Genomic DNA, 25247 nt, shown 5'->3' with positions numbered 1-25247 from the left:
TCTCTCTCACACAGTTTCTCTCTCAGTCTCTGTCTCTCTCTCCCCCTCTCTGTCTCATCCCTCTCTCTCTTGCAGTCTCTCTCTCTCTCACACACAGTTTCTCATCCCTCTCTCTCTAACTCTTTTATTGTCCTTTTCTCCATCATTGTCTGTCTCTCCCTCTGTGTATTTGATTTTCTTTCTGTCCCTCACTCTCTCCTTCATTTCTCTCCCACTGTCTGTCTTTCCTATTCCCTCTTTCTCCATCTTTCTCTGTCCCTCTTTTCCTCCATGTTTATAATTCTCGCTCCATGTCTGTCTTTCTGTCTCACTATCTCACTACATCTCTGTTACTGTATGTGTGTGTGTGTGTGTGTGTGTGTGTGTGTGTGTGTGTGTGTGTGTGTACCAATTGAAACACAGTGTGTCTGATGTCCATTTAATGCCAAATCATCAGCTTCTCCCAGTTTCACAGCCAGTGTGTGATTCGTTATCCGAGTGAGACCTGTACCCCACTGTGATGTGTCTCACACACACACACACACACACACACACACACACACACACACACACACACACACCACCACCAAAAAAAACCCCCTGCTGTATCTTACACACACCCTTTGCTCTCTGATTGGCCGAGCCAGCTGCTGAGACGTGACCTGGCTGGGGCTGATTGGGTTTATGGAATATTCAGGGACAGAGTGAGAAAATGTACCGGAATATAATGAGTGCTGGCGTAGTGAAGTGAATAACACACACACACACACACACACACACACACACACAATATCTAGCCAACTGATCTAATGAGGGAAGACGCTGCCTGAGTCCTCGGGCTGGATGCCCGTCTCTGTGAGTAATCTCTATGCCAATTACAAAGCGGTTTGGATTAAAAACCTGAGAAGATAAAAATAATAAAAACGGGATTATTAAAGCTGAAGTGCCTCGAGGCAATTACCATAAACCCTGCACAAAAACTTTATCTTCCCTGCTGTATGTGGAGAAGACAGACATCACGTCTTCTTCATTCAGTGAAGTTAGCATCCAGGACATCACTATCAACCCCAGCACCGTGGCCGTGTCCCAAATCCCACCTGAGACTAAACACTAAAGTCCAACACTAAAGTCACCTACAGGGTGTTTAACGCGCCCTATAAGTTAAACACCCTATAGTGCTGGCCTTTAGACAAGTCAGAACACAATCAGACACGGGTCCGAGAGCATCTCAGCGAGGAGGTCTCTGTCTGCTTCCAAGTGAATCGACTCTGAATCGACTCAGTGCAAGAAATGAATCAAACATTCCCTGTGCTTTGGGTTGCATTGTTTTTGTTTGTTTATTTGTTTATTTTCTGTACAGCCAAAGTGCAGAGCTATGGTGCTGTACAAATGACACCTCCTCTAGAAAAATAAAGAAAACTACTTTTAACCCCCCCAATCACCCTATTTGTGACCAATAAATGATACCTTTCGGCCCGACACGCACCTCAGATATCAGCTGGTTTGCTTTTTGGTTCTGCTGAAACTTGGTTACAGCTCGAAACCAAACTGAACAAACAAATCAAACAACCAAACCGAAAGAGTCAATTTGGCTTTGATTCAAATTCGACAGACGGAATCTGGCGTGAAAGTGCACACAAAAATAAAGATACCAGAACAGTTCTAGTCTTTAATCAAGGAAGAACCAATTTTGGTTCTGAAAGGAACCTTTGAGTCCAAGATTCTTGAGAAAGTACGTAGAACAGACAGGATTTCATTCGTACAACTAAAAAGAAATACATTTACATGAGTACATTTAAATGATGAGTATTTTTTATTATGATTTACTTAATTAATAAATGTATTTTTAAGTCTATTCCTAAACACATTTCAGTCTTAAATAGTTTTAGGAGATAATGGTGTTATTTTCGAATAATTTTTGTTATTTATTTCCGGACAGAAAAAAATAAATAAATCGTCTTAATAAGATTATATTTATCTTATAATAATCTCATCAAGAGAAATTTGATCAACTGCAAGATTAACATTTTTGTTGCAGTGTTTTACAGAATTGTATTAAAAAAATGGAAATATGATGATGATGATGATGATGATGATGATGAGTGTGCACAGTTATTATAAAAAGAAAAAAAACCTTTTCAATCCAATTCAATTTCACTTGTTTTAACAAGCAACACTGTCACAAAGCAGCTTTACAAAACATAAATCACAGATATAAATTTTAAATATGTACTTTTATCCTTAACGATCAAGCCTGAGGTGATGGTGGTGAGGAAAAACTCCCTGAGATTTCATGAGGAAGAAACCTTGAGAAGAACCAGATTCTAAAGGGAACCCATCCTCATTTGGAGGCAGGTAGGTAGGGAGGGAGGATAGGTAGGTAGGGTGGGTGGGTGGGTGGGTGGGTCGGTAGGTAGGGATGGCAGGTAGGTGGGTAGGGAGGGTGGGTGGGTAAATAGGGTGAGTAGGTAGGTACAGTGCCTTGCAAAAGTATTCATACCCCTTGAACTTTTTCACATTTTTCCACCTTACAACCACGAACTTAAAAGTTTTTTATTGAGATTTTATGTGATAGACCAACAGAGTAGCACGTAATTGTGAAGTGAAACGAAAATGATAAATGGTCTTCAAAATTTTAAACAAATAAAAATCTGAAAAATGTGGTGTGCATTAGTATTCAGCCCCCTGTACTCTGATACCTCTAAATACAATCCAGTGCAATCAATTGCCTTCAGACGTCATCTAATTAGTTAATCGAGTCCTACTGTGTGTAATTTACTCTCAGCATAAATACACTTGTTCTGTGAAGGCCTCAGTGGTTTGTTAGAGAACACTGAAGAACAAACAGCATCATGAAGACCAAAGAACTCACCAGACAGGTCAGGGATAAAGTTCTGGAGAAGTTTAAAGCAGGGTTAGGTTATTAAAAAATATCCCAAGCTCTGAACATCTCAAGAAGCACTGTTCAATCCATCATTCAAAAATGGAAAAAGTATGGCACAACTGCAAACCTACCAAGACATGGCTGTCCACCTAAACTGACAGAGCGAGCAAGGAGAGCACTGGTCAGAGAAGCAGCCAAAAGGCCCATGATCACTCTGGAGGAGCTGCAGAAATCCACAGCTCAGGTGGGAGAATCTGTGCACAGGACAACTATAAGTCATACACTCCACAAATCTGGCCTTTTTGGAAGAGTGGCAAGAAGAAAGCCATTGTTGAAAGACAGGCATAAGAAGCCATGTAGGGGACACAGCAAACATGTGGAAGAAGGTGCTTTGGTCAGATGAGACCAAAGTTGAACTTTTTGGCCTAAATGCAAAGCGCTATGTGAAACATGGTGGTGGCAGCATCATGCTATGGGGATGCTTTTCTTCAGCAGGGACAGGGAAGCTGGTCAGAGTTGATGGGAAGATGGATGGAGCTAAATACAGGGCAATCCTGGAAGAAAACCTGTCGGAGGCTGCAAAAGACTTGAGACTGGGAAGGAGATTCACCTTCCAGCAAGACAATGACCCTAAACATACGGCCAGAGCTACAATGGAATGGTTTAGATCAAAGAATATTCATGTGTTAGAATGGCCCAGTCAAAGTCCAGACCTAAATCCCATTGAGCATCTGTGGCAAGACTTGAAAATTGCTGTTCACAGACGCTCTCCATCCAATCTGGCTGAGTTTGAGCTATTTTGCAAAGAAGAATGGGCAAAAATTTCAGTGTCTAGATGTGCAAAGCTGGTAGAGACATACCACAAAAGACTTGCAGCTGTAATTGCAGCAAAAGGTGGCTCTACAAAGTATTGACGCAGGGGGGCTGAATACTAATGCACACCACATTTTTCAGATTTTTATTTGTTTAAAATTTTGAAGACCATTTACCATTTTCGTTTCACTTCACAATTATGTGCTACCCTGTGTTGGTCTATCGCATAAAATCTCAATAAAAAACTTTTAAGTTCGTGGCTGTAAGGTGGAAAAATGTGAAAAAGTTCAAGGGGTATGAATACTTTTGCAAGGCACTGTAGATAGGGTGGGTAGGTAGGTAGGTAGGTAGGTAGGGAGGGAGGGTAGGTAGGTAGTTATGGAGGGTAGGTAGGTAGGTGGGTAGGGTAGGTGTGTAGGTAGGTAGATAGGGAAGGAGGGTAGGTAGGTAGATAGGGAGGGAGAGTAGGTAGATAGATAGGGTGGGTGGGAGGGTAGAGTAGGTAGCTAGGGTGGGTGGGTAGGTAGGTAGATAGGGAGGGAGAGTAGGTAGGTAGATAGGGTGGGTAGGGAGGGTACAGGAGGTAGCTAGGGTGGGTGGGTAGGTAGGTAGATAGGTAGATAGGGAGGGAGAGTAGGTAGGTAGATAGGGTGGGTAGGGAGGGTACAGTAGGTAGCTAGGGAGGGTGGGTGGGTGGGTAGGTAGGTAGGTAGGTAGATAGGGAGGGAGAGTAGGTAGGTAGATAGGGTGGGTAGGGAGGGTACAGTAGGTAGCTAGGGTGGGTGGGTAGGTAGGTAGGGAGGGTAGAAAGCTAGGGAGGGAGGGTGGGTGGGTGGGTAGGTAGGAAGGTAGGTAGATAGGGAGGGAAAGTAGGTAGGTAGATAGGGTGGGTGGGTAGGTAGGTAGGTAGGTAGGTAGATAGGGAGGGAGAGTAGGTAGGTAGGTAGATAGGGTGGGTAGGGAGGGTACAGTAGGTAGCTAGGGAGGGTGGGTGGGTAAGTAGATAGATAGGGAGGATAGGTAAGTAGAAATAGCGCTCTTCTATAACAGTACCCTGTAGAGTTACAAAGGATAACTGTGAAACCAGGAAAATCATTATAGTTTTAACATGCAGTCTGTTTTGTTGAAGTTATAAACTGTTCACTGATGGAGATTTGAGTGCAAAACTGTTCGTAACAACTGCAGTCCTAGAGTTACCATGGTGATTGTAGTCCTCAGCCATCTTGACGGTTTCTAAGTGTAATTGCTGATGCGTAAATGAGCCGGTTGGATGTTACGGTCCCGTCCTGTACACTGCAGTGATGAGGGATTGTGTTACACAGTGATGTGAATAATAACCAGTGAATTAGACGGGATTATGAGAGTGGTAAATACTGCAGTGGGTTGTAGAAGTAATTATCAGTCGGTTTGTAGTCCATGTATACACACACACACACACACACTGAATGAACGACTCGGGTTTCTCCTAATGACACGATCACAGCTGCTGCAGATCATTAGCACTCTGATGAGACAATGCGGAGCGATCTGTATTCCCAACACTGCCTGGAAACACTCTTAAGGTCAGTTTATACTCCTGTGTTGAATCTACGCTGGACATGGACCTCTCCAGAAACCCAACCACACATCGTAGCAATGCAGATCGCAACAACCGTGACTGGTAGCATCGCATTTCTGGCTGCTCTTTCTTCTTGAAGAAAATCAGAAATCTCCTATGACGATAGTGTTAATATAAATATATAAAGTCTGAGGCTCGACAGCGGTTATGGACTTAAACACTGTGGCGTTATTTTTGTGCCTCATTCCTGAGCGTACGTGGTTTATAATTCATCACAGTAAAGTTGCCCGTGTTTTTTTGGTTTCCTGTTTATTCGTCCTACAGTGAAAGACGTAACTTACATTCCACTCTTCTTCTGTGTGGAAAAATTCTGGTGTTTCATGCAACAGCGCCTCCTAGAGGAGACGCTCAACTTAGGCTACAGATCAGAACTGTAGGTCAAGTAGAATTTTTCAACCAGGGTTAGAATTTCTACCCAGTTCATAATTTGCTACTTGTATTAGAGAGACTTACTATATCTCGGGTCAGGTTTAGGATTTGGGAAGTAATAAGACTGGATTCATAAATAATATAAAAAAAAAAAAAAAAAAATCACTCCTTCAATTGCAATCGTTACTGGTCTAGTGGTTAAGGTGTTGGGTTAAGAATCAGAAGGTTCTGAGGTCAAATCCCGGTTAAATATGAAAAAAAAGATGTTTAAAAAATTGCTAATTAGGTAGAAAGGGATGGACAGACAAGAGGAAATACTCGGTAGGTGCAGACAGAGAGGAAGTGGATAGAAGAAAGAGAGACAAAAGAATTGATGGAAAAATCCCTTTTAAGAATCTTAGATAATCCAAAATTTTACCTCGGATGGAAATTATGAATTAGGTTCGACATTTTAACCCAGGTCAAAAAAATAAATAAAAATAAATCACCTAGGTTGAAATTTTTACCTGTGACATACCCATGGTGTAGATTCAATGTAGAAGCCTTTACACTTACTGTTTCTCTCTCTCACACACACACACACACACACGAGCCTTAATTCTGATTGGTCAGAAATAAAAGAGATGCTGGTGAGCTAACGACTGGTTACAGCTACCATAAACAACTAACTTCTTTCACAAGTTGCTGTGATATAAGAGAAATAAAACACTCCAAGAAGTGCTGTTTTAGGAAAATAATCAACGTCCGTATGCTCCGCTTCATGACACCAACACGCTGTTGATTATTTTACCATAACAGCATGACACACAGAGGTTTATTCTTTACATGAAGCACATTTCAAACATCTCTTGACCAAAGTGATGTACAAAGTCAGATATGAATATCCAGTACTATTTTATTTTTATTTTAATATACTGTATTTTTTCATTTTTCTCAAAACCTCGTTGACGTGTTTAAGTTACACTCATCAGATCTGTTCAATTGTCAGTAATTTTAAGTTTTACTGTTTATCTTGGGAGGGGGAAAAAGAAACCCACGGCCAAGCTCCGCCTACTTTCCCAACAAGAACCCTGTTTGACGGACATGGCAGATGACCAACCACGTTCAGTGAACAGCTGCTTTAAAGACTCCAGAAGTTTTCCTGAAGTGCGTAAATACGGATCTGCAGAAAGAAAATCATCCTGCAGCGTTCAACATTCTGAAGCTTGTAGCCAGAAAAGTGTACAAAAAAAAAAATATCAGATGCTTTTGTATCCTGTGGGCGGACTCTCTAAGACTGGGACCTATTCAGGCTGGATTAGCTTCCCATGTGGAGTTGTGTGTCATTATTATCTCTGGGATTTTTGCTCCTTCTGAATCTGTCCTACAAAACCGTGTGCGATGAGAACTCTGAATCCGATATCCTGATGAACCTTTACATCTCCGATCATGACCTGAGCACTACCTGAAAGATGACGCCAGATGGCGCTGTGGTGAGGAAACTGATTTTAATATGCAGCGAGAGACGGAACGTGCTGGTCTGAGAGAGGCAAAGAAACAGTCTGGCCTCAGAACACTGACTCGGACTCAGAACGTTGTGACAGTGCCAGTTTCACTGAAACGCCATCTGCAAGCAATTACAGAGCCGCTGACGGAGAATCAGACGCTGTCGACACCACAATCTGCTTCAGACTTGCGTTCTGATCGCTTTTACAGGACCGGAGATGAAAAGAACAAAAATGAGAAAATGGCTCAGGTCAAAATTCCGAAAGAGAATGAAAGATGACAGAATGAAAATAAATAAAACAGATGGTATGAGACGGGGAGAGAGAGAGAGAGAGAGAGAGAGAGAACTGACATCAAACAGAACTCATCACTCAGACATGATGTTTATTTTACACTCCTGTAACGGTTCTGCAGCAGCACAGTGGGAGGGTTCTACTCCACCAGACACTGAGGATACAGCAGATCAACACCAACATCATATGATAGAGCAAAGATGGACTCCAAAGTTTGGTAGAGAACGCTGGATCAGTTTCCACCAATGTAAACTAGGTGCTAGTTCTGGGTTGGTTCAACTTGCCAACGTTCTAAGCACCAGTTTGCTTTCCCACACATTACAGAGCCACCATACTGTAGATCCATGTCATTACGTCACTGTACACTCCCGGCCACTTTAATAGGATTGTTGATTCTAAGAGCCTTGCTCTTGGCTGCAGGAGTGGAACCCAATGTGTTCTTCTGTTTTCTGTTGCGTGCCGAGATGCTTTTCTGCTCACCACGGTTGTAAAGAGTGATTATATGAGTTGCTACATCCTTCCTGGAAAAAAAAAAGCTCAAACCACGAATCTGTCCATTTTCCTCTGACCTCTCTTATCAACAAGGTGTTTGTTTCCACCCACAGAACTGTCACTCACTCACTCGATGTTTTTTGTTTTTGGTACCATTCTGCGTAAGCTCTAGAGACTGTTGTGTGTGAAAACCCCAGGAAGGAGATCAGCAGGTTCTGAAATACTCAAACCAGTCCATCTGGGTCAAACCAACACCCATGCCACAGCGAAAGAAAGTCACACTTTGAGATCACAATGTTTCCCATTCTGATGTTTGAACATTATGAACATTAACTGAAGCTCCTGATTTGGATCTGCATGATTTGATGCATCGTGCTGCTGTCGAGGGATCGGCTGATTACAGAACTGCATCAAACAGCAGGTGGATGGATGGGAGTTCTTAATAAAGTGTCCACTGAGTGTATACATCTCCACTTTCCCAGCAACACTAGTGCCAAGCACAACAACAACAATGGTGGACTACTGGATTAGGAAGACTAGATGTTACACTTGCTCATTTTTTTAACGGGGGCCAAAAGTTTTCGTTGGTCTTGTTGATCATGATAATCCCACCCCCAGCCCCTGACGTAAGCAAACCAGCAAAGTGTTGGGGCTGCTTCCAAACCAGTTTTCGTGGCCGAGAGCCGGTTCTTTGGCTGTCGAAATGTGAAGAACCGGTTCGAGATTAGGCGCTGGCACCGAACTGACCCTCGAACTGCCTTGGTGGAAAAGGGCTATTCTTGGGTTTAACGTGATGTCATATCCGCCTCAGTCATTCAAAACATTATTTGGTGGTCTACCAAAGCTCAGTCGACAAAGCGTTTGTACAGAGAAGGTTGTTCGAATCAATCAAACTGTGAAACTGATAAAAGTTTCTTCAGGGTTCCCCGTGAACAAATAAAAAAGGGTGAACGAACACAGGATTTCACAAAAAGACGTGGAGAAAGGTGGCTTTTGAACCTCTCAATGAAATCGAAGGGAGCCGAGTCGAAGCACGTTCGAGTTTGCAGTGGTCACTTGGTGAAAGGTTTGTATTTCCCTCTCAGCTCTGGCCTTAGTGTTTTCCAAGTGCTTTTCTTGCTATGTGTTGTTATTTTACGGTACTTTTTTAGTCACAAAGCGCTAAAGTCCCCAGCTGTTTCTTTCTTTACTCCTCACAAAGTCCATATGCGTGAAGGTCACAACAAAATTCTTCCCCAGCCGTACAGTTACAATGCGCCGTGATCACTTCTCCGTCTTGTTTAACTAAAATCCAGGTCTTTAAAGGGGTTTCTGATGATCTTTGTGAATGATTTAGCTGAGAGATAAGAGCCAACACAAGTGAGAATCAAGCAAACTATTGTTTGTTTACACTTCAACTTGCAGCGCTTCGTTGTAAAGACGCGAACGAAAAGCTTAAAAAAAAACTTACACGGGCAAAAACAATACAGGATTCATTCAGCAGCGACTTGATCCCGAGGTCCTTTACTCAGCCACATGCAAAAAAAGTTGTAAGCCTCCATACTCTTCCACACTTTCATCTGTTTTGCGGTGTAGAAGGATGTCTGAACCACCAGATAGTTGGAGATGTCGGGGAACTCAACTGAAGGGTAGTTTTCAAGATTGTATGACAAATCCTTCTTTCCCAGATTGTAGGGGTCGATTCCATTGCACATAGCGATCTTCTGAATATATCTAAAGCGAGCAGTGGCTTCTAGGTTACGAGCGTACTCTGATAAGTTATTGCTAGTTGTTTGCACTACGGCAGCCATTTTGTTTTGCGAGACCACCAGCTGTTTTACTGGAAGTGAAATCGCTAAGAAAAGTCACGTGACTGAAACCCAAGAATTAGAGATAGAACCTGGACATGACAGAGAACTACACTCAGAACCTGGACCTGATAGAGAATCACAGCTACAACCTGGTCCTGATAGCGAAATACAAGTAGAACCTGGACCTGGCAGAGAAGCAACACCTCCCTGAACTATTAACAGAACCTAAACCAGAAGGGGAACCGCAGCAAAAATGAGACCTGATAAGTAAAACTAAGACCTATCAGGAAACTACAACCAGAACACTAACCTGAACTATAAACAGGACCTAAACTAAAGGGGGAACTTGGCACAGCTACAACTTGGTTTCCATCAAACATCAGAAACAGGACTACAGACACAACCTAAACCTGATAAAGTGTTAAATCTAAATCCTGGACTTGGTAAAGAACCACAGCAAGAATCTGGATGTAATAGAGAACCAAACTTAGGACTTGGACCTAATAGATATAACTTTCCAAAATATGGGCCTGATATAGAGCAGCACCCAGAACCGGGACCATAGAACCACACCTAGGACCTGGTTGAGAGCTACTTCTGAATCTGTACCTGGTAAAGAAGTACAAACAGAACCTGGACCTGATAGATAACTACAGCTCGAACCTCAACCTTATAGGTGGTACAGAACCACAGCCTGATGGAACCTGGACCTGATGAAAATGCCACAACCAGACCCTGGGCCAGATGAGGTAGAGACAGAATTTGGACCTGATGGAGAACTACACCCAGAACCTGGACACAGCAGAAACCAACATCTAGAACCTCAAATTCATAGACAACTAAAGGAAGAACCTGGAGCAGATAAAGACCCACAGTTTAAGAACTCAATTCTGAAGTTTCAGACCGTGTGTGTGTGTGTTGCCCCTTCTCACAGCTCATATTCCAGTCACAGTGTCACACACCAACAGATGGAGCATTCACACACGATTAACACAGGACAGTCTGTTAGCATGTCAAAGCTTAGCACGCTGACAGATGCTACTGTAACACGTCAGAGTCTCGCTATACACTGCTAGAACATCAAGGCTGTGTACGCAGTGGCTGTCTGACACACACACACACGAAAACCAAAAACGTTCAACAGATCATAAATAATTGTTATGCCCGTTTTAAAGAGCATGTGTGAGTTTGAAACTGTATCGGCATTTTTAAATCTCATCTCATTATCTCTAGCCGCTTTATCCTTCTACAGGGTCGCAGGCAAGCTGGAGCCTATCCCAGCTGACTACGGGCGAAAGGCGGGGTACACCCTGGACAAGTGGCCAGGTCATCACAGGGCTACACATAGACACAGACAACCATTCACACTCACATTCACACCTACGCTCAATTTAGAGTCACCAGTTAACCTAACCTGCATGTCTTTGGACTGTGGGGGAAACCGGAGCACCCGGAGGAAACATGCAAACTCCGCACAGAAAGGCCCTCGCCGGCCACGGGGCTCGAACCCGGAAGCAACAGCGCTAACCACTACACCACTGTACCGCCCGCATTTTTAAATCTTATTATTAAAAATAATAGAATTATAAATTAGTGATGCTGATTATTATTATGCATATGTATGTCATTGTACACAAACATGTGTAATGCAGAGACAGTGTGTGTGTGTGTGTGTTAGGAGAGGTTTGAGCCAGCCTTCTAATCAAGAAGGATTAACAAGCACTCATGTCCTCTCATTACCTTCTGGCCTATGATACTCTAGCATGCGCAAACACACACTCACACCATCTTCATTAGAACTCATGGGCACAGAGACCACACCTCCTTCAATGAGACTGGAAGATACATAGGCCAAACCTCCTTTATTTCAGCTTCCAGGTACAGAGGCCTCACTTACTTTGCTAGGACGATCATGTCTAGAGGCCACACCTCCTTCACTGAGACTGACAGAAACAGAGATTTTTAATATCGCTCATTTTTGTGCTCTGCAATTAATTATCCAAGAAGAGAGATATTGCACTCAATTTTATGTAAAATGTCAGTGCTCTCTCTTTCTCTCAGGAGTTTGTACTTATTAACACCATCACTCATGAAATAAGCACTCCAACAAATGACATGATTTTATCCTGTGTGCGCTGTTTTGACTAATCGCTGACATTCCTGCTGTGCTTCCTCTGCAAATTCTGACAAATCTCAGCTATTTAAACAGAATGAAGAGTTTTTGTTCTATGAAGGTGACTCAAAAGAACGTGCTCTGCCTGTGACAGTTTAAGAAATTCAAGCTCTGCTTCTAGGATCAGGAAGAAACGTGAAATCATGACTTATCCCTCACAACCCACCCACCGTCTTATCTGGAGTTTCCTGTCTCAGGTAGCTTTAACACTGTGACCTAAAGACAAGTACTAATCCAGATAAAAAGAATGAAAGATTGGGACCAACTCAGAGTCTGTACTTCAAAACTAGCCATAGGCAAACAGAGCCTGAACCATGGGAACTACCCAAGATGCAGAGACCAAGTCCCATAAAGATTGGGACTAACCATGTGTCACAGGCATGAGGACTGGGAATAGCCAAGTGTCAGAGCCCTATAGACTGGAACTAACCAAGCATCAGAGCTCTATAAACTGGGATGAACCAAATGTCATCGCTGCAAAGACTGGGACTAACCAAGCATCAGAGCCATAAAATCTGGGACTAACCAAGCTCCAGAGCCAAAAAGACTGGGACTAACCAAGTGTCAGAGCCATAAAGACTGGGTTAACCAAGTGTCAGAGCCATAAAGACTGGGACTAACCAAGTGTTAGAGCCATAAAGACTGGGTTAACCAAGCGTCAGAGCCATAATGACTGGGACTAACCAAATGTCAGAGCTCTTAAGATGGGACTCATCATGTGTCAGAACCTGAAAAACAGAGACTAACCAAAAGAGTCTAACTAGAAAAAAAAAGTTATAAATTAAAAGCCAGACTAATAAAGAAATAGAACCTTGGTCTATATATGGTCTAGTATAAATGTATAGATTAGGAGGACTCAAGAGCTGGAACCTTAAATACTGGGACAAACAAGGAATAAGAAGAACCTTAAAGACTTCGTCGAACCAATTGGTATAATCTTAAAGACTAGCATTAGTCATGAGCTGGAACCTTAAATACTGGTACTAACCAAAAATAACAAGACGACCTATAGCCTGAAAGAGTGGGACTAATAAAGAGACTTGTAGTCGTCACTGCCGAATCGGACCCGGGCTTGAGGTGAACCATATTTGGTTAACTTGGCCAGAATTGCAGCAGTAGGGAGGCCAGTTCCTTTCTGCACGTTCACACACCTATGGGCAATTTAGAGTAGCTAGTTAATCTAACTCCATGTCTTTGGACTGTGGGGAAAACTGGAGCACCTGAAGGAAACCCATGCAGACACAGGGAGAACATGCAAACTCCACACAGAAAGGCCCCTGTTGGCCACTGGGCTCAAACCCAGAACCTTCTTGCTGTGAGGCAACAATACTAACCACTACACCACTGTGCCGCCAATAAAGAGACTAATAAACCTCTAATCAAGAGCTAAAGGTGACGTTATACCTCTATTCCACCAGTTGACACAGTTTCCTGAGGTTTTAATAAAATGTCTGTGACGTGCTTTTGTCAAAATAGCACAAGGATGAAGCCCCACAGCACCTTCTCACCCTGTCCAAACAGCCCTGTTCAAAATGGCTGAGTTGAGCACCTGTTCCTTTAAATGATAATTAGCCACTGCTCACCCCACCCCTCTGTTCTGCCAGCCAATCAGTTAGCACTTCCCTCATGAATATTCATTCGTAAAGTCAGTTCTAAGCCATGAGTGGAGATACTCTGATGAGGGGGCGGGATTATTTTAATGACCTCCCCTTATGACATAATAATAATAATAATAATAATAATAATAATAATTTCAATTTATATAGCACCTTTCTCAAAACCCAAGGTCGCTTTACAATTATAGAAAAAAAAAGAGAAAAAAAGTCCACCAAATAAAAGGTCAGGATATCATTCCAATGGTGTAGCAGCCACAGTCCCACCAAAAGGCACACGAAAATAAGTCCCACACCACCAGCACAGCCGCCGCGATGCCACCGGGCAACATCACTTGGAACACCACGCCATGGATCCACAAAGTGAGCACAGACGCACCGCCATGCAGAGCGCTGGTATGTCTCAAACCGCCTGCACAGCCGCCGCAACGCCACAGAGCAACATTGCTCGGAACATCATGCCAAGCACTGCTGCACAGAGCGCTGGACAACCACGATGTTAAAATGAGCAACAAGCTCACTGCAGCCCATAGCTAGGAGCACAGGCATCACCCACGGCGAACCAAGGCCTGGAGGGAACCGACGCCCAAAACTGGGTCCTGAGCTACACCAGGACCGGCGGACAAAAACACTCAAACAAAAACAAACATCAAACTACACAAACACAAAAAATAAAAACAAAAGAGAAAATAAAATTTAAAAAATAAAAAATAAAAAGCTCCGGTGAGAAGCGGCAGCCAGAATGCGCACGGCATACTCTCAACCAGAAACAGAAAATAAGACAGAGAGAGGAGCCGAATCTGAACGGATTGTTTCCTGAAATAGGCTGAAGAAAAGAAACTGATTGGGTTGTCTTATTTCAGAGTTTGTGGGTTGGTAGGCTCCAGATACCCAAATGTATGTGTACAAGGACTGAAAAATGATTTGCATAATAATATGTCCCCTTTAAAGCTCTAAAGGCCTAAAATAAGCACCCCAAAATGCAGGGGTTTACCAAAAGTCAGTGTTTTATTGACTAGAAATAACCAGCAGTTTGAACTCTAAAGACTGGGACTAACCAAGAATTAGAGCCTTAGAAACAGGGTTTCACTTGGAATTTGTGCACCTACTACAGAAGTATTAGGTACTTACACTCTAGGAAAATAAAGTACAGTATTGTACCTTTAGGGGTACAAAAACCTTGTCACTGGGCCAGTACCTTCTAAAGTACTTATTTGTACCCTTTAGAAACTGTTTGGGAACATGTACCTTTTTGGCCCTAAAAAGGTACACATAGTTACCTTGAGGTCCAATAATGAGCCCTAGGGGGTACATTAGTGTAGACTGTACCTTGGGGGACAGAAATGAACTCCTACTGTGCCCTTATTTTTGACAGTGTACCAACTAACCAAAGGGTAGAATCATAAAGACTGGGACAAACCAATAGTTTTCCCCCTAAAGATTTTGACTAATTACGAGTTAAAGCTTCTAAGACTAGGACCGACCAAGAATAAGAGTCCATAAGAATTGGGCAAACAAAGAACCAGAACCTTAAAGACTAACCATGAATTGTTAAATAACCTCAAAATAAAACCTTAAACACTGGGAATAACCAAGTACAAGAGCTATAAAGATACTCCTAAGTGTTAAAAAGACCTAAAGAGCATTAATTGCTGGATATAACCAAGAATTAGAACCCTAAAGACCAGAACTATCCAAGAGCTCTAAAGACTGGGATTTAGCATCCTAATCAGTTGTACTAATCAAGAGTTAAAACCCTTAAGACTGGGACTGAAAAACAGTCAGAGCCATAAATACTGGGACTAACCCAAGAGTAATTACAGTAAGAAAAGTCTTTAAAGTTCTTACTTAATGGTTGTAAAAGTAATTAAGAACAATCATTGAAATAAAAACATCTTTACATTCAATCTAGAGTAGACATTGTACTTTGGACATGGATGTGTCTTTCAATTACAGATAGCAGCTTGTAACGGCAGCGTATCGCTTCAGAGCATTATAAAGCTAGTCTCCTTGCTGTGAAAGACTCCCGCTGAGGAAATAAAGCCGGAGGATATTAATACACCATCAAAATGACTAGCGTGTCTGCGTCAGTGTCTATTTTTACAGGCTTTGCGCCTCTGCTAATCATGGCACTGTGACGTTTAGGGAATACTAAACAGCAGCCATGTCTGAAACGCGACTTGAGGCTTTCAGAGGGCATGACTCAGCAAATCATCAGGAGCAAGCAGGACCAACTGACTGACCAATCAATCAATCAGTCTTGATTTCTGAAGCAGGATTACTTCACAACAAGCACAAACACGCACTGGCATGCAGGCATCGAAGGCTTTGATATACAATATATTCAGCGTTCCTGATCAAAATTTAAGGCAGTAAGGTGAACATCAGGCTAAGCTTCAAGAGCCTTCTCAAGTTCAGCATTCTTCTCTTACCTCTCTCCCTCTGTACAAGCAGGGTGGCCTCGGCTCCGACCACACATTCCTTCAGCAACTCCACCACCCGTGTGTGAGAAAGCGTGAGGGCTGGCCGCTGGTTGATCTCCACGATCAGGTCTCCTTCGCACAGACCTGGGCAGCGCTGAGGCTCGAGCACCTGCTTCACCCTCTGACCCCCATCGCTGTCCGCTACAGTGAAGCCAAACCCGTCTGACCCCTTCACAATGGTAACGGCAATCAATTCTGTCCCCGACGACGCCACCGAGACTCCATCATCCAGGAAGTGCGCGGTGCGGCTTAAGTACTCCATGTACGTGTCATACGTGGTGCAATTGCGCCCATTGAGCAATAGGGGGCGGTCTCCTATAAGACCCAAAGGAGAGATCATGGTGTTTCCTGAATCCTCTGCGTCATAGGGTAACGGGTATCCGCGGCAAAGTGCCAGGGTCACGCTCTGTCCAATGGGCACCGACTGGAATAGCTTCACCACGTCTGCGTGAGTCGTGCCGAGAACACACACCTCATTTATGTAGACGATCACATCACCTACAAACATAAAGCAACATAAATAATGAAGGTGTAGCATTTCAAGAAAAAAAAAGGGCTGAGAATAAAATTCATATAATTTATCACCTCATCGTTTCTATAGTAACAGCTAATTAACAGGGACCTGGATAAAGACTGAAGCTTAAATGTCCCACACTGAATTCTGAGATAATACCAAATAGATTGTTAATTATTATGTAAAACAGCAGGAAGCAGAGAGCAGGATTCAACAGTCTGCCCTCGGAGCTGACTGTGTGTGTGATTTAATGCCATATGGAACACTTCCATTGACGAGTCTCACCCCTCACGGCTGTTGTGTTATGTTCAGGAATTTTAATTAGTCTCGTTAAACATCATCGGCATTTGCCTTCAAGCCCCGGTGGCTTGATCAATAACATCACACCATCATGGAAAACAAATGACATCTAAACAACCTCCCTGCTCTCTTTCAGCCTCTGGGGGTGGGGGGTGGGACTGTCGATTAGTGTAGGAGCTGTAAATGATCTCACTCCCCCCTTTTCTACTGTAAATTGGTACGTTCCATTTTAATACAAGATAAATAAAATTGTAAGATTATTGCTTTATTTATATTAAAGCATTTTCTTCTACGTCATTCTCAGTGAAGGAGGTGTGGCCTTTTGGTACTGTCAGTCCTAGTAAAAGAGGTGTGGTCATTGTATCTGTCACTTGCAGTGAAGGAGGCATGACCTATATGAGTGTAAAAGGCGTGGCCATTGTGTTTGTCACTCTCAGTTTAGGAAGCATGGCTGTTGGGTCTGTCAGTCTTAGTGAAGGAGGTGTGGCCATTGGATCTTTTAGTCTCACTATAGGAGGGGTGGCCTTTGGATCTTTTAGTCTCACTATAGGAGGGGTGGCCTTTGTGTCCATCAGTTGAAGGGAAAGAGGTGTGGCATTCTCAGTGTAGGAGGTGTGGCAGCTGTATCTTTCATTCTTAGTGAAGGAGGTGTGGCCTTTGTGTCCGTCAGTTCCAGCAAAGGAGGCATTTTGTCTATCAGCATTGGGTCTGTCAGTCGAAGGGAAAGAGGCGTACCCATTTGGTCTGTCAGTCGAAGGGAAAAAGGCGTAGCCATTGAATCTATCAGCATTGGGTCTGTCAGTCAAAGGGAAAGAGGCATAGCTATTGGGTCTGTCAGTCGAAGGGAAAGAGGCATAGCCATTGCGTCTGTCAGTCAAAGGGAAAGAGGCATAGCCATTGGGTCTGTCAGTCGAAGGGAAAGAGGCATAGCCATTGGGTTTGTCAGTTGAAGGGAAAGAGGCGTAGCCATTGGGTCTGTCAGTCGAAGGGAAAAAGGCGTAGCCATTGAATCTATCAGCATTGGGTCTGTCAGTCAAAGCGAAAGAGGCATAGCCATTGGGTCTGTCAGTCAAAGGGAAAGAGGCATAGCCATTGGGTTTGTCAGTCGAAGGGAAAGAGGCGTAGCCATTGGGTCTGTCAGTCAAAGGGAAAGAGGTGTAGCCATTGGGTCTGTCAGTTGAAGGGAAAAAGGCGTAGCCATTGACTATCAGCATTGGGTCTATCAGTCAAAGGGAAAGAGGTGTAGCCATTGGGTCTGTCAGTTGAAGGGAAAAAGGCGTAGCCATTGACTATCAGCATTGGGTCTATCAGTCAAAGGGAAAGAGGCGTAGCCATTGGGTCTGTCAGTCGAAGGGAAAAAGGCGTAGCCATTGACTCTATCAGCATTGGGTCTATCAGTCAAAGGGAAAGAGGCATAGCCATTGGGTTTGTCAGTCGAAGGGAAAGAGGCGTAGCCATTGGGTCTGTCAGTCGAAGGGAAAGAGGCGTAGCCATTGGGTCTGTCAGTCGAAGGGAAAAAGGCGTAGCCATTGAATCTATCAGCATTGGGTCTATCAGTCAAAGGGAAAGAGGCATAGCCATTGGGTTTGTCAGTCGAAGGGAAAGAGGCGTAGCCATTGGGTCTGTCAGTCGAAGGGAAAGAGGCGTAGCCATTGGGTCTGTCAGTCGAAGGGAAAAAGGCGTAGCCATTGAATCTATCAGCATTGGGTCTGTCAGTCAAAGCGAAAGAGGCATAGCCATTGGGTTTGTCAGTCGAAGGGAAAGAGGCGTAGCCATTGGGTCTGTCAGTCGAAGGGAAAAAGGCGTAGCCATTGAATCTATCAGCATTGGGTCTGTCAGTCAAAGCGAAAGAGGCATAGCCATTGGGTCTGTCAGTCAAAGGGAACGAGGCATAGCCATTGGGTCTGTCAGTCGAAGGGAAAGAGACGTAGCCATTGGGTCTGTCAGTCGAAGGGAAAGAGGCATAGCCATTGGGTCTGTCAGTCGAAGGGAAAGAGGCGTAGCCATTGGGTCTGTCAGTCAAAGGGAAAGAGGCGTAGCCATTGGGTCTTTCAGTCGAAGGGAAAGAGGTGTAGCCAATGGGTCTGTCAGTCGAAGGGAACAAGGCGTAGCCATTGGGTCTGTTAGTCTCAGTTTAGGAGGTTTGGCAACTATATATTTGAGTCTTAGTGAAGGAGGTGTGGCCTTTGTGCCCATTGGTCCCAATGAAGGAGATGTAGCATTTCTGAATATCACACTCACTGAAGGAGGCATGGCCTCTATATATGTCAGTCCCAGTGATGGAGATGTTGCCTTTTCCTCCTAAAAGTTAACGAGCTACCTGTTTTGATGGAAATAAAGCTGAGTATATAATCCTTTATCACACTGAAACAGCTTTAATTTACATTTTTTAATAATCTCTTTTGTCATTCATCTCATCTCATTATCTCTAGCCACTTTATTCTGTTCTACAGGGTCGCAGGCAAGCTGGAGCCTATCCCAGCTGACTACAGGCGAAAGGCGGGGTACACCCTGGACAAGTCGCCAGGTCATCACAGGGCCGACACATAGACACAGACAACCATTCACACTCACATTCACACCTACGGTCAATTTAGAGTCACCAGTTAACCTAACCTGCATGTCTTTGGACTGTGGGGGAAACCAGAGCACCCGGAGGAAACCCACGCGGACAACATGCAAACTCCGCACAGAAAGGCCCTCGCTGGCCACGGGGCTTGAACCTGGACCTTCTTGCTGTGAGGCGACAGCGCTAACCACTACACCACCGTGCCACCCTAATCTCTTTTGTGTTTATGATTATTACATTTAAGTAATGATTGTCTGAGGGATCGGAAATCATGGGTGTTCAGATTAGGCTTGAGCCCTTTGCCCTTTACACACTGAAATTCCTCCAGATTCTTTGAATCATTTAATGTTATCATGCATCGTAGAGGGTCAAATATCCAAGTCCCTTCCTGTCTTTCATTGAGGAACATTGTTTTTAAACATTTCAATAATGTTCTCACAGATTTGTTGACAAACTGGAGATTCTTGGCCCATCTTTACTCCTCAAAGACTCGGCATTTCCTGGATACTGATTTTATCCCAAATCATGATTACAGTCACCCATTTCACATCATTATTTAATTGTTTTACCTCATTACTAGCCCTAAGTTGCCCCTGTTCCTATTTTTTTTTTGGAATGTGTTGCAGGACTGAAATGCAGGAATGGATGTATATTAACAAATGAAATGAAGTTGACCAACAAAACATGAAATATCTTGGGTTTAATCTGTCTGTAATAAAATACAAATCAATTTTGAAATCGCACTATTTTATATTACACTGGCCAAAGGGCTGTCCATCCAGCTGCTTATTAGAATATTAGGCCACACCCATCAGGACAACTCAGATTCTGTAAATCAGCTGCTGTTTGAATTGTTTTTAAAATCACATTTCTGTCTCACTTTTTCTGCATCACTGATAGACACTCATGTGGTAAAGCATCGCAAACATCTGTAATATATTACATCGTATTTCCCCAGATTTTAAAGCGTCAATTTAATCAAAAGGATTAAACAGATAATTAATAGTTATTCCACAAAATTGAGTCGTACATGAGCTGATAGCCAAAGGGGCGTGTAGCACCGAGATGTACGACAAGATTGAGTGGAATAACTCTTTCATTCTATCCACATTCACTGGGTTTTGAGAAACGGAGCATTTTTATTCTTATTTTTTTGCAAATTCAATAAATTAAAACTTAATACAAAACATCTGACAAAATCATTTCCGCTTAAAATGTAAACAAAGTGGCGAAATGACAGTAGCAATTTGCGAAAAAATGCGATAATAATAATTCTTGAAAAATTCAAAAAGGTACATTCTTACCATCAAATACTTTTATTCCATATTTTGTTGTTGTTGTTTTTGTATTTTTTGGGGGTTTTGTTTTCGAGTCGAGTTTTTATTTCGTCCTCGGTTGGCTCAGCAACACACTCCGGCATTTTGTTTTTCTCTATTCATGGTATATGAGCTGATAGCCTAGTAGTAGAGTAGCCAATCAGAGCGCACGATTGCTCATATCCAGTGAATGTGGAGAGAATAATATGTGATGTACAGCGATGAGTACAGTGCTCAAAGCAAGTGCTGCTGTTAAATAATAAGTCAATTATTCCAATCGTATTTAAAGTAATTACTTTAATCTTGTTGAAAGAATCACGTCGGTTTCATAACGTCTAATCCTTAAATGACAGAAAAAGGTGCTTTTCTGCTCTAAAGTTCAACCAGGAATGATGAAAACGAGCAGTTATACATCTCTGATAATGTGAGTTTATGAGACCTCAGAGGTCTGAAAGAGACGTTTTAAGCCGACTGTCACACACAGGGATGAAAGCCAGCGCTGCAGGTCGGCTACTCTCTCTCTCTCTCTCTCTCTCTGTCTCTCTCTCTCTCATGCCTGCTTTCCCATGATACACCTTAACAGCTCATTAGGCAGCTAGTGAGCTCTTAATAGCACACGCAGGTGCAAACAAACAGAAACACAACGGGAGCCCAGAGGCACAAACTGGACTCACAGCCAGAGCTGACGATGAACAACAAGAGCCAAAGTGTATGTGTGTGTGTGTGTGTGTGTGTGTGTGTTGCTCTTCTCACACCCAGCGCGTTTGAGTATTTTACATTTCCAAGCTGGCGAAGCACAAGCTGTGCACAACTGTATCAAAATATGCTGCCCGTAAGAAAGTAGATTTAAAATAAAAAATTAACTCAATTCTAGCATCATTTATTGATTTGTTTGTTTGTTTGTTTACAGGTAACCACAATAAATTACATCTGGCTGTGATTTCTATTGTTTTATAGTTTGTTAAAAAGCAGTATACCATAAATGAGGCTTAACTATTAGCTTTTGTCATCAAAAAACAGGAGCCAGGTAAACTAGTGATATTATATGACTGACGGTTCAAATGTAACCTACAGTGGTGCTTAGAATTTTCTATATTTCTGCATAAATATGACCGAAAACATCATCAGATTTTCACATTTCGACTGGATTAAGGTCAGGACTTTGACTTGGCCATTCCAAAACATTAACTTTATTCTTCTTTAACCATTCTTTGGTAGAACAACTTGTGTGCTTAGGGTCGTTGTCTTGCTGCATGACCCACCTTCTCTTGAGATTCAGTTCATGGACAGATGTCCTGACATTTTCCTTTAGAATTCGCTGGTATAATTCAGAATTCATTGTTCCATCAATGTTGGCGAGCCATCCTGGCCCAGATGCAGCAAAACAGGCCCAAACCGTGATACTACCACCACCATGTTTCACAGATGGGATAAGGTCCTTATGCTGGAATGCAGTGTTTTCCTTTCCCCAAACATAACGTTTCGCATTTAAACCAAAAAGTTCTATTTTGGTCTCATCCATCCACAAAACATTTTTCCAATAGCCTTCTGGCTTGTCCATGTGATCTTTAGCAAACTGGAGACGAGCAGCAATGTTCTTTTTGGACAGCAGTGGCTTTCTCCTTGCAACCCTGCCATGCACACCATTGTTGTTCAGTGTTCTCCTGATGGTGGACTCATGAACATTAACATTAGCCAATGTGAGAGAGGCCTTCAGTTGCTTAGAAGTTACCCTGGAGTCCTTTGTGACCTCGCGACTATTACATGCCTTGCTCTTGGAGTGATCTTTGTTGGTCGACCACTCCTGGGGAGGGAAACAATGGTCTTGAATTTCCTCCATTTGTACACAATCTGTCTGACTGTGGATTGGTGGAGTCCAGACTCTTTAGAGATGGTTTTGTCACCTTTTCCAGCCTGATGAGCATCAACAACGCTTTTTCTGAGGTCCTCAGAAATCTCCTTTGTTCGTGCCATGATACACTTCCACAAACATGTGTTGTGAAGATCAGACTTTCATAGATCCCTGTTCTTTAAATAAAACAGGGTGCCCACTCACACCTGACTGTCATCCCATTGACTGAAAACACCTGACTCTAATTTCACCTTCACATTAACTGCTAATCCTAGAGGTTCAGATATGTAATATTGGATCATTTTCCTCAATAAATAAATGACCAAGTATAATATTTTTGTCTCATTTGTTTAACTGGGTTCTCTTTATCTACTTTTAGGACTTGTGTGAAAATCTGATGATGTTTTAGGCCATATTTATGCAGAAATATAGAAAATTCTAAAGGGTTCACAAACTTTCAAGCACCACTGTAAGCTCTGCCTTCTATGATTGAGAGACAGCTGGAACATGGCAAACTTAGGACACTGGAAGATATTAAGAGTTGTGTGTGTTTACCTGTAACCATCTTGCCGTCCTGTGCAGCAGGGCCGTCTGGAATCACGCTCTTCACCTGCAGGAACTCGTCTGGTTCGTCTCCGCCGATAATTGTGAAGCCGAATCCCATGGTGCTTTTCTGCAGCGTCGTCGACAGGAACCTGCCTTTCAGCTGTGTGGGGTCTCGTGTGAACAGGGGCTTCTCTATACCCACACACACACACACACACACACACACACACACACACAAACAACAAAAATCATCATCAAACACTTCCATCCAGAGCAACTTTATGACTCTGAAGAGTTGCACTTAAAGAACTAAACCCAAATCAGCAGTGAGCACACACACACACACACACACACACACACACACACACACACACACACACACACACTCACACACTCAGCTGTGACGGATCTTGCTTCTTGTTGCTCCAGTATGAGTCTCGCTGCCTGAATTTCTATATTACCCCATATCTCTGAAGACACTCATAACTGAAGCAAGAAAAGTGCACACAGGAGGCATGAAGGGCACTAAAACATTCTCCACCCTTTCAAGGGACTAAAACCAGGCTGCAACGGAGATAAAAAAAAAACTCACAGAACGGCATGACGCTGATTAACAGAGACCTCTCGCTGCTCCATTACATCCTCACATAATGTAATTAAGCAGCTTTTTCATTTCCATGTTTCTTTCTGGAAATGTCTCCAGGGCCATGCTTTCATTCAGGTACTGTAATGAGTCGAGAACAAATAAATTAAAGCGCAAAAGATACATGCGAATCTGGGAAGGGGAATATTCAGTCATTTTTTGCACAAATAACAGTTTTAAGTCGAATTTAACACGTAAAATACTACATGGAGTTTGAACAATGATGGAAAAGTGCCGAGTATTAAAACTTCTTTATACCATCACATTATTTTACACATTTCCAAAACTAATCTACATTTTTTTTAACAAAAAAAAATTCAGATTTGAAGTTATCTTTGTGATAATGTTTAATGCCTCATAAGCTGAACTCAAACAAAGATCCAATCTTTTGAAAAACAGTTTATCAGTAACCGCTCAAATGTAGCTAAAGTTGACTGATGCACTAAATATTAGGTCGTGTTTGCTAAAACATTAAAAACAAAAAAATATTAATTTAAAACCAGTGTCACGTAAAGCTGGTGTAATTGAATGTGATAGAATTCGAATCAATTAAAATGAACCTTTAATGCTACAGTATTTTCCAACTTTAAAGTGAAGTAACACAGCTTGTAGCATTCATTGTTCTTGTTGTTGTTGTTGTTGCTGTCTCTCTCCAAATCTGACTGTTATAACATACTGCATGTCGTCATAGTCGTAATTTAACTCTGTCTCCAGCTTCCATATTTTAAAATAACAAACTTGACCTACACAGCAATAGTAACTGAGTGTGGGCGGAGCCTAGTATCAGTCAGTCAATTTGCTGTCGTCTTTAAAATCTGACGCGACTGTCTGGAACTAGTGTGCACCTTAAACAGAGAAAATTTGTGCAAATGATGACAGCATGATCGAAATAATACCCCAGGCATAAATTAAATGAGGAAAGCAAATCCACGTCACTGAGAGTTGAGGAAAAAAGCCAAGCCGAGCGAATCTGAGGGAACTGGGAAAAGCATGTGGGCTCCTGCAGCAGGCACGCATTCCTCCAGCGCAGCAGGGTGCGCTATAACGAGGACGTACCGTGCGGTGCGAATGCTCCGGGCCGGCTCAGGGGGGCCTCGGGCAGGTCAGTGAGGCTGTGAGAGCGCTCAGGAGCCGGGCCCACATACGCCAGCCTCACCCGGGGCAGAGTGGCGAAGGACACGCCCTCATCCGCTGTTTCAAACGGAGAGAACAGGCTCAGATCATCCAGGAAGTGGAAGTGGAGTGCAGAAATAACCAGGAGGAAACTCAACACACCTATTCACTAAACACCATAATAAACACCACTGATTAAAGTGTTGATGAATATAATGTCTCCCAAAGCATCCTCCTGAGCGTACAGAGCACAGGGACGAGACAGTGAAGAGACACGGCTACTGCCAGGATGAGTGTGCATGGTGTTTATGTGGCTTATATAGTGTGTGTGTGAAGTGTAACGTAACGGTGTATGTGTGTAGTGGAGATTAATGTAACAGTGTTTGTGTGTATTACAGCTTA

General features: G+C 42.9%; 1 protein-coding gene across 13 annotated transcripts in view; it reads right to left on the bottom strand.

The window, feature by feature from the left end:
• magi2a (membrane associated guanylate kinase, WW and PDZ domain containing 2a) overlaps nt 1-25247 on the bottom strand; it is a 288209-nt gene that overhangs the window by 59374 nt on the left and 203588 nt on the right. For 10 of the 13 annotated variants that reach the window (XR_009651082.1, XM_060903818.1, XM_060903819.1 and 7 more), the window contains 3 exons: nt 24789-24923; nt 23099-23281; nt 15942-16490 (listed from right to left, as the gene is read on the bottom strand). Coding sequence is in view for 12 of the 13 variants with exons in the window: in XM_060903818.1 (XP_060759801.1) it covers nt 15942-16490; nt 23099-23281; nt 24789-24923 (867 nt within the window). In the remaining variant the exon portion in view is untranslated. The remainder of the gene's footprint in view (nt 1-15941; nt 16491-23098; nt 23282-24788; nt 24924-25247) is intronic. The other 3 variants (XM_060903825.1, XM_060903829.1, XM_060903830.1) reach the window with 1 other exon arrangement.

This window comes from Neoarius graeffei, chromosome 21 (assembly GCF_027579695.1).
Source record: "Neoarius graeffei isolate fNeoGra1 chromosome 21, fNeoGra1.pri, whole genome shotgun sequence".
In the NCBI taxonomy this organism is placed as follows: Eukaryota; Metazoa; Chordata; class Actinopteri; order Siluriformes; family Ariidae; genus Neoarius; species Neoarius graeffei.
Note: the sequence above shows the minus strand (reverse complement) of the source record. Positions and strands in the feature narration are given on the sequence as shown.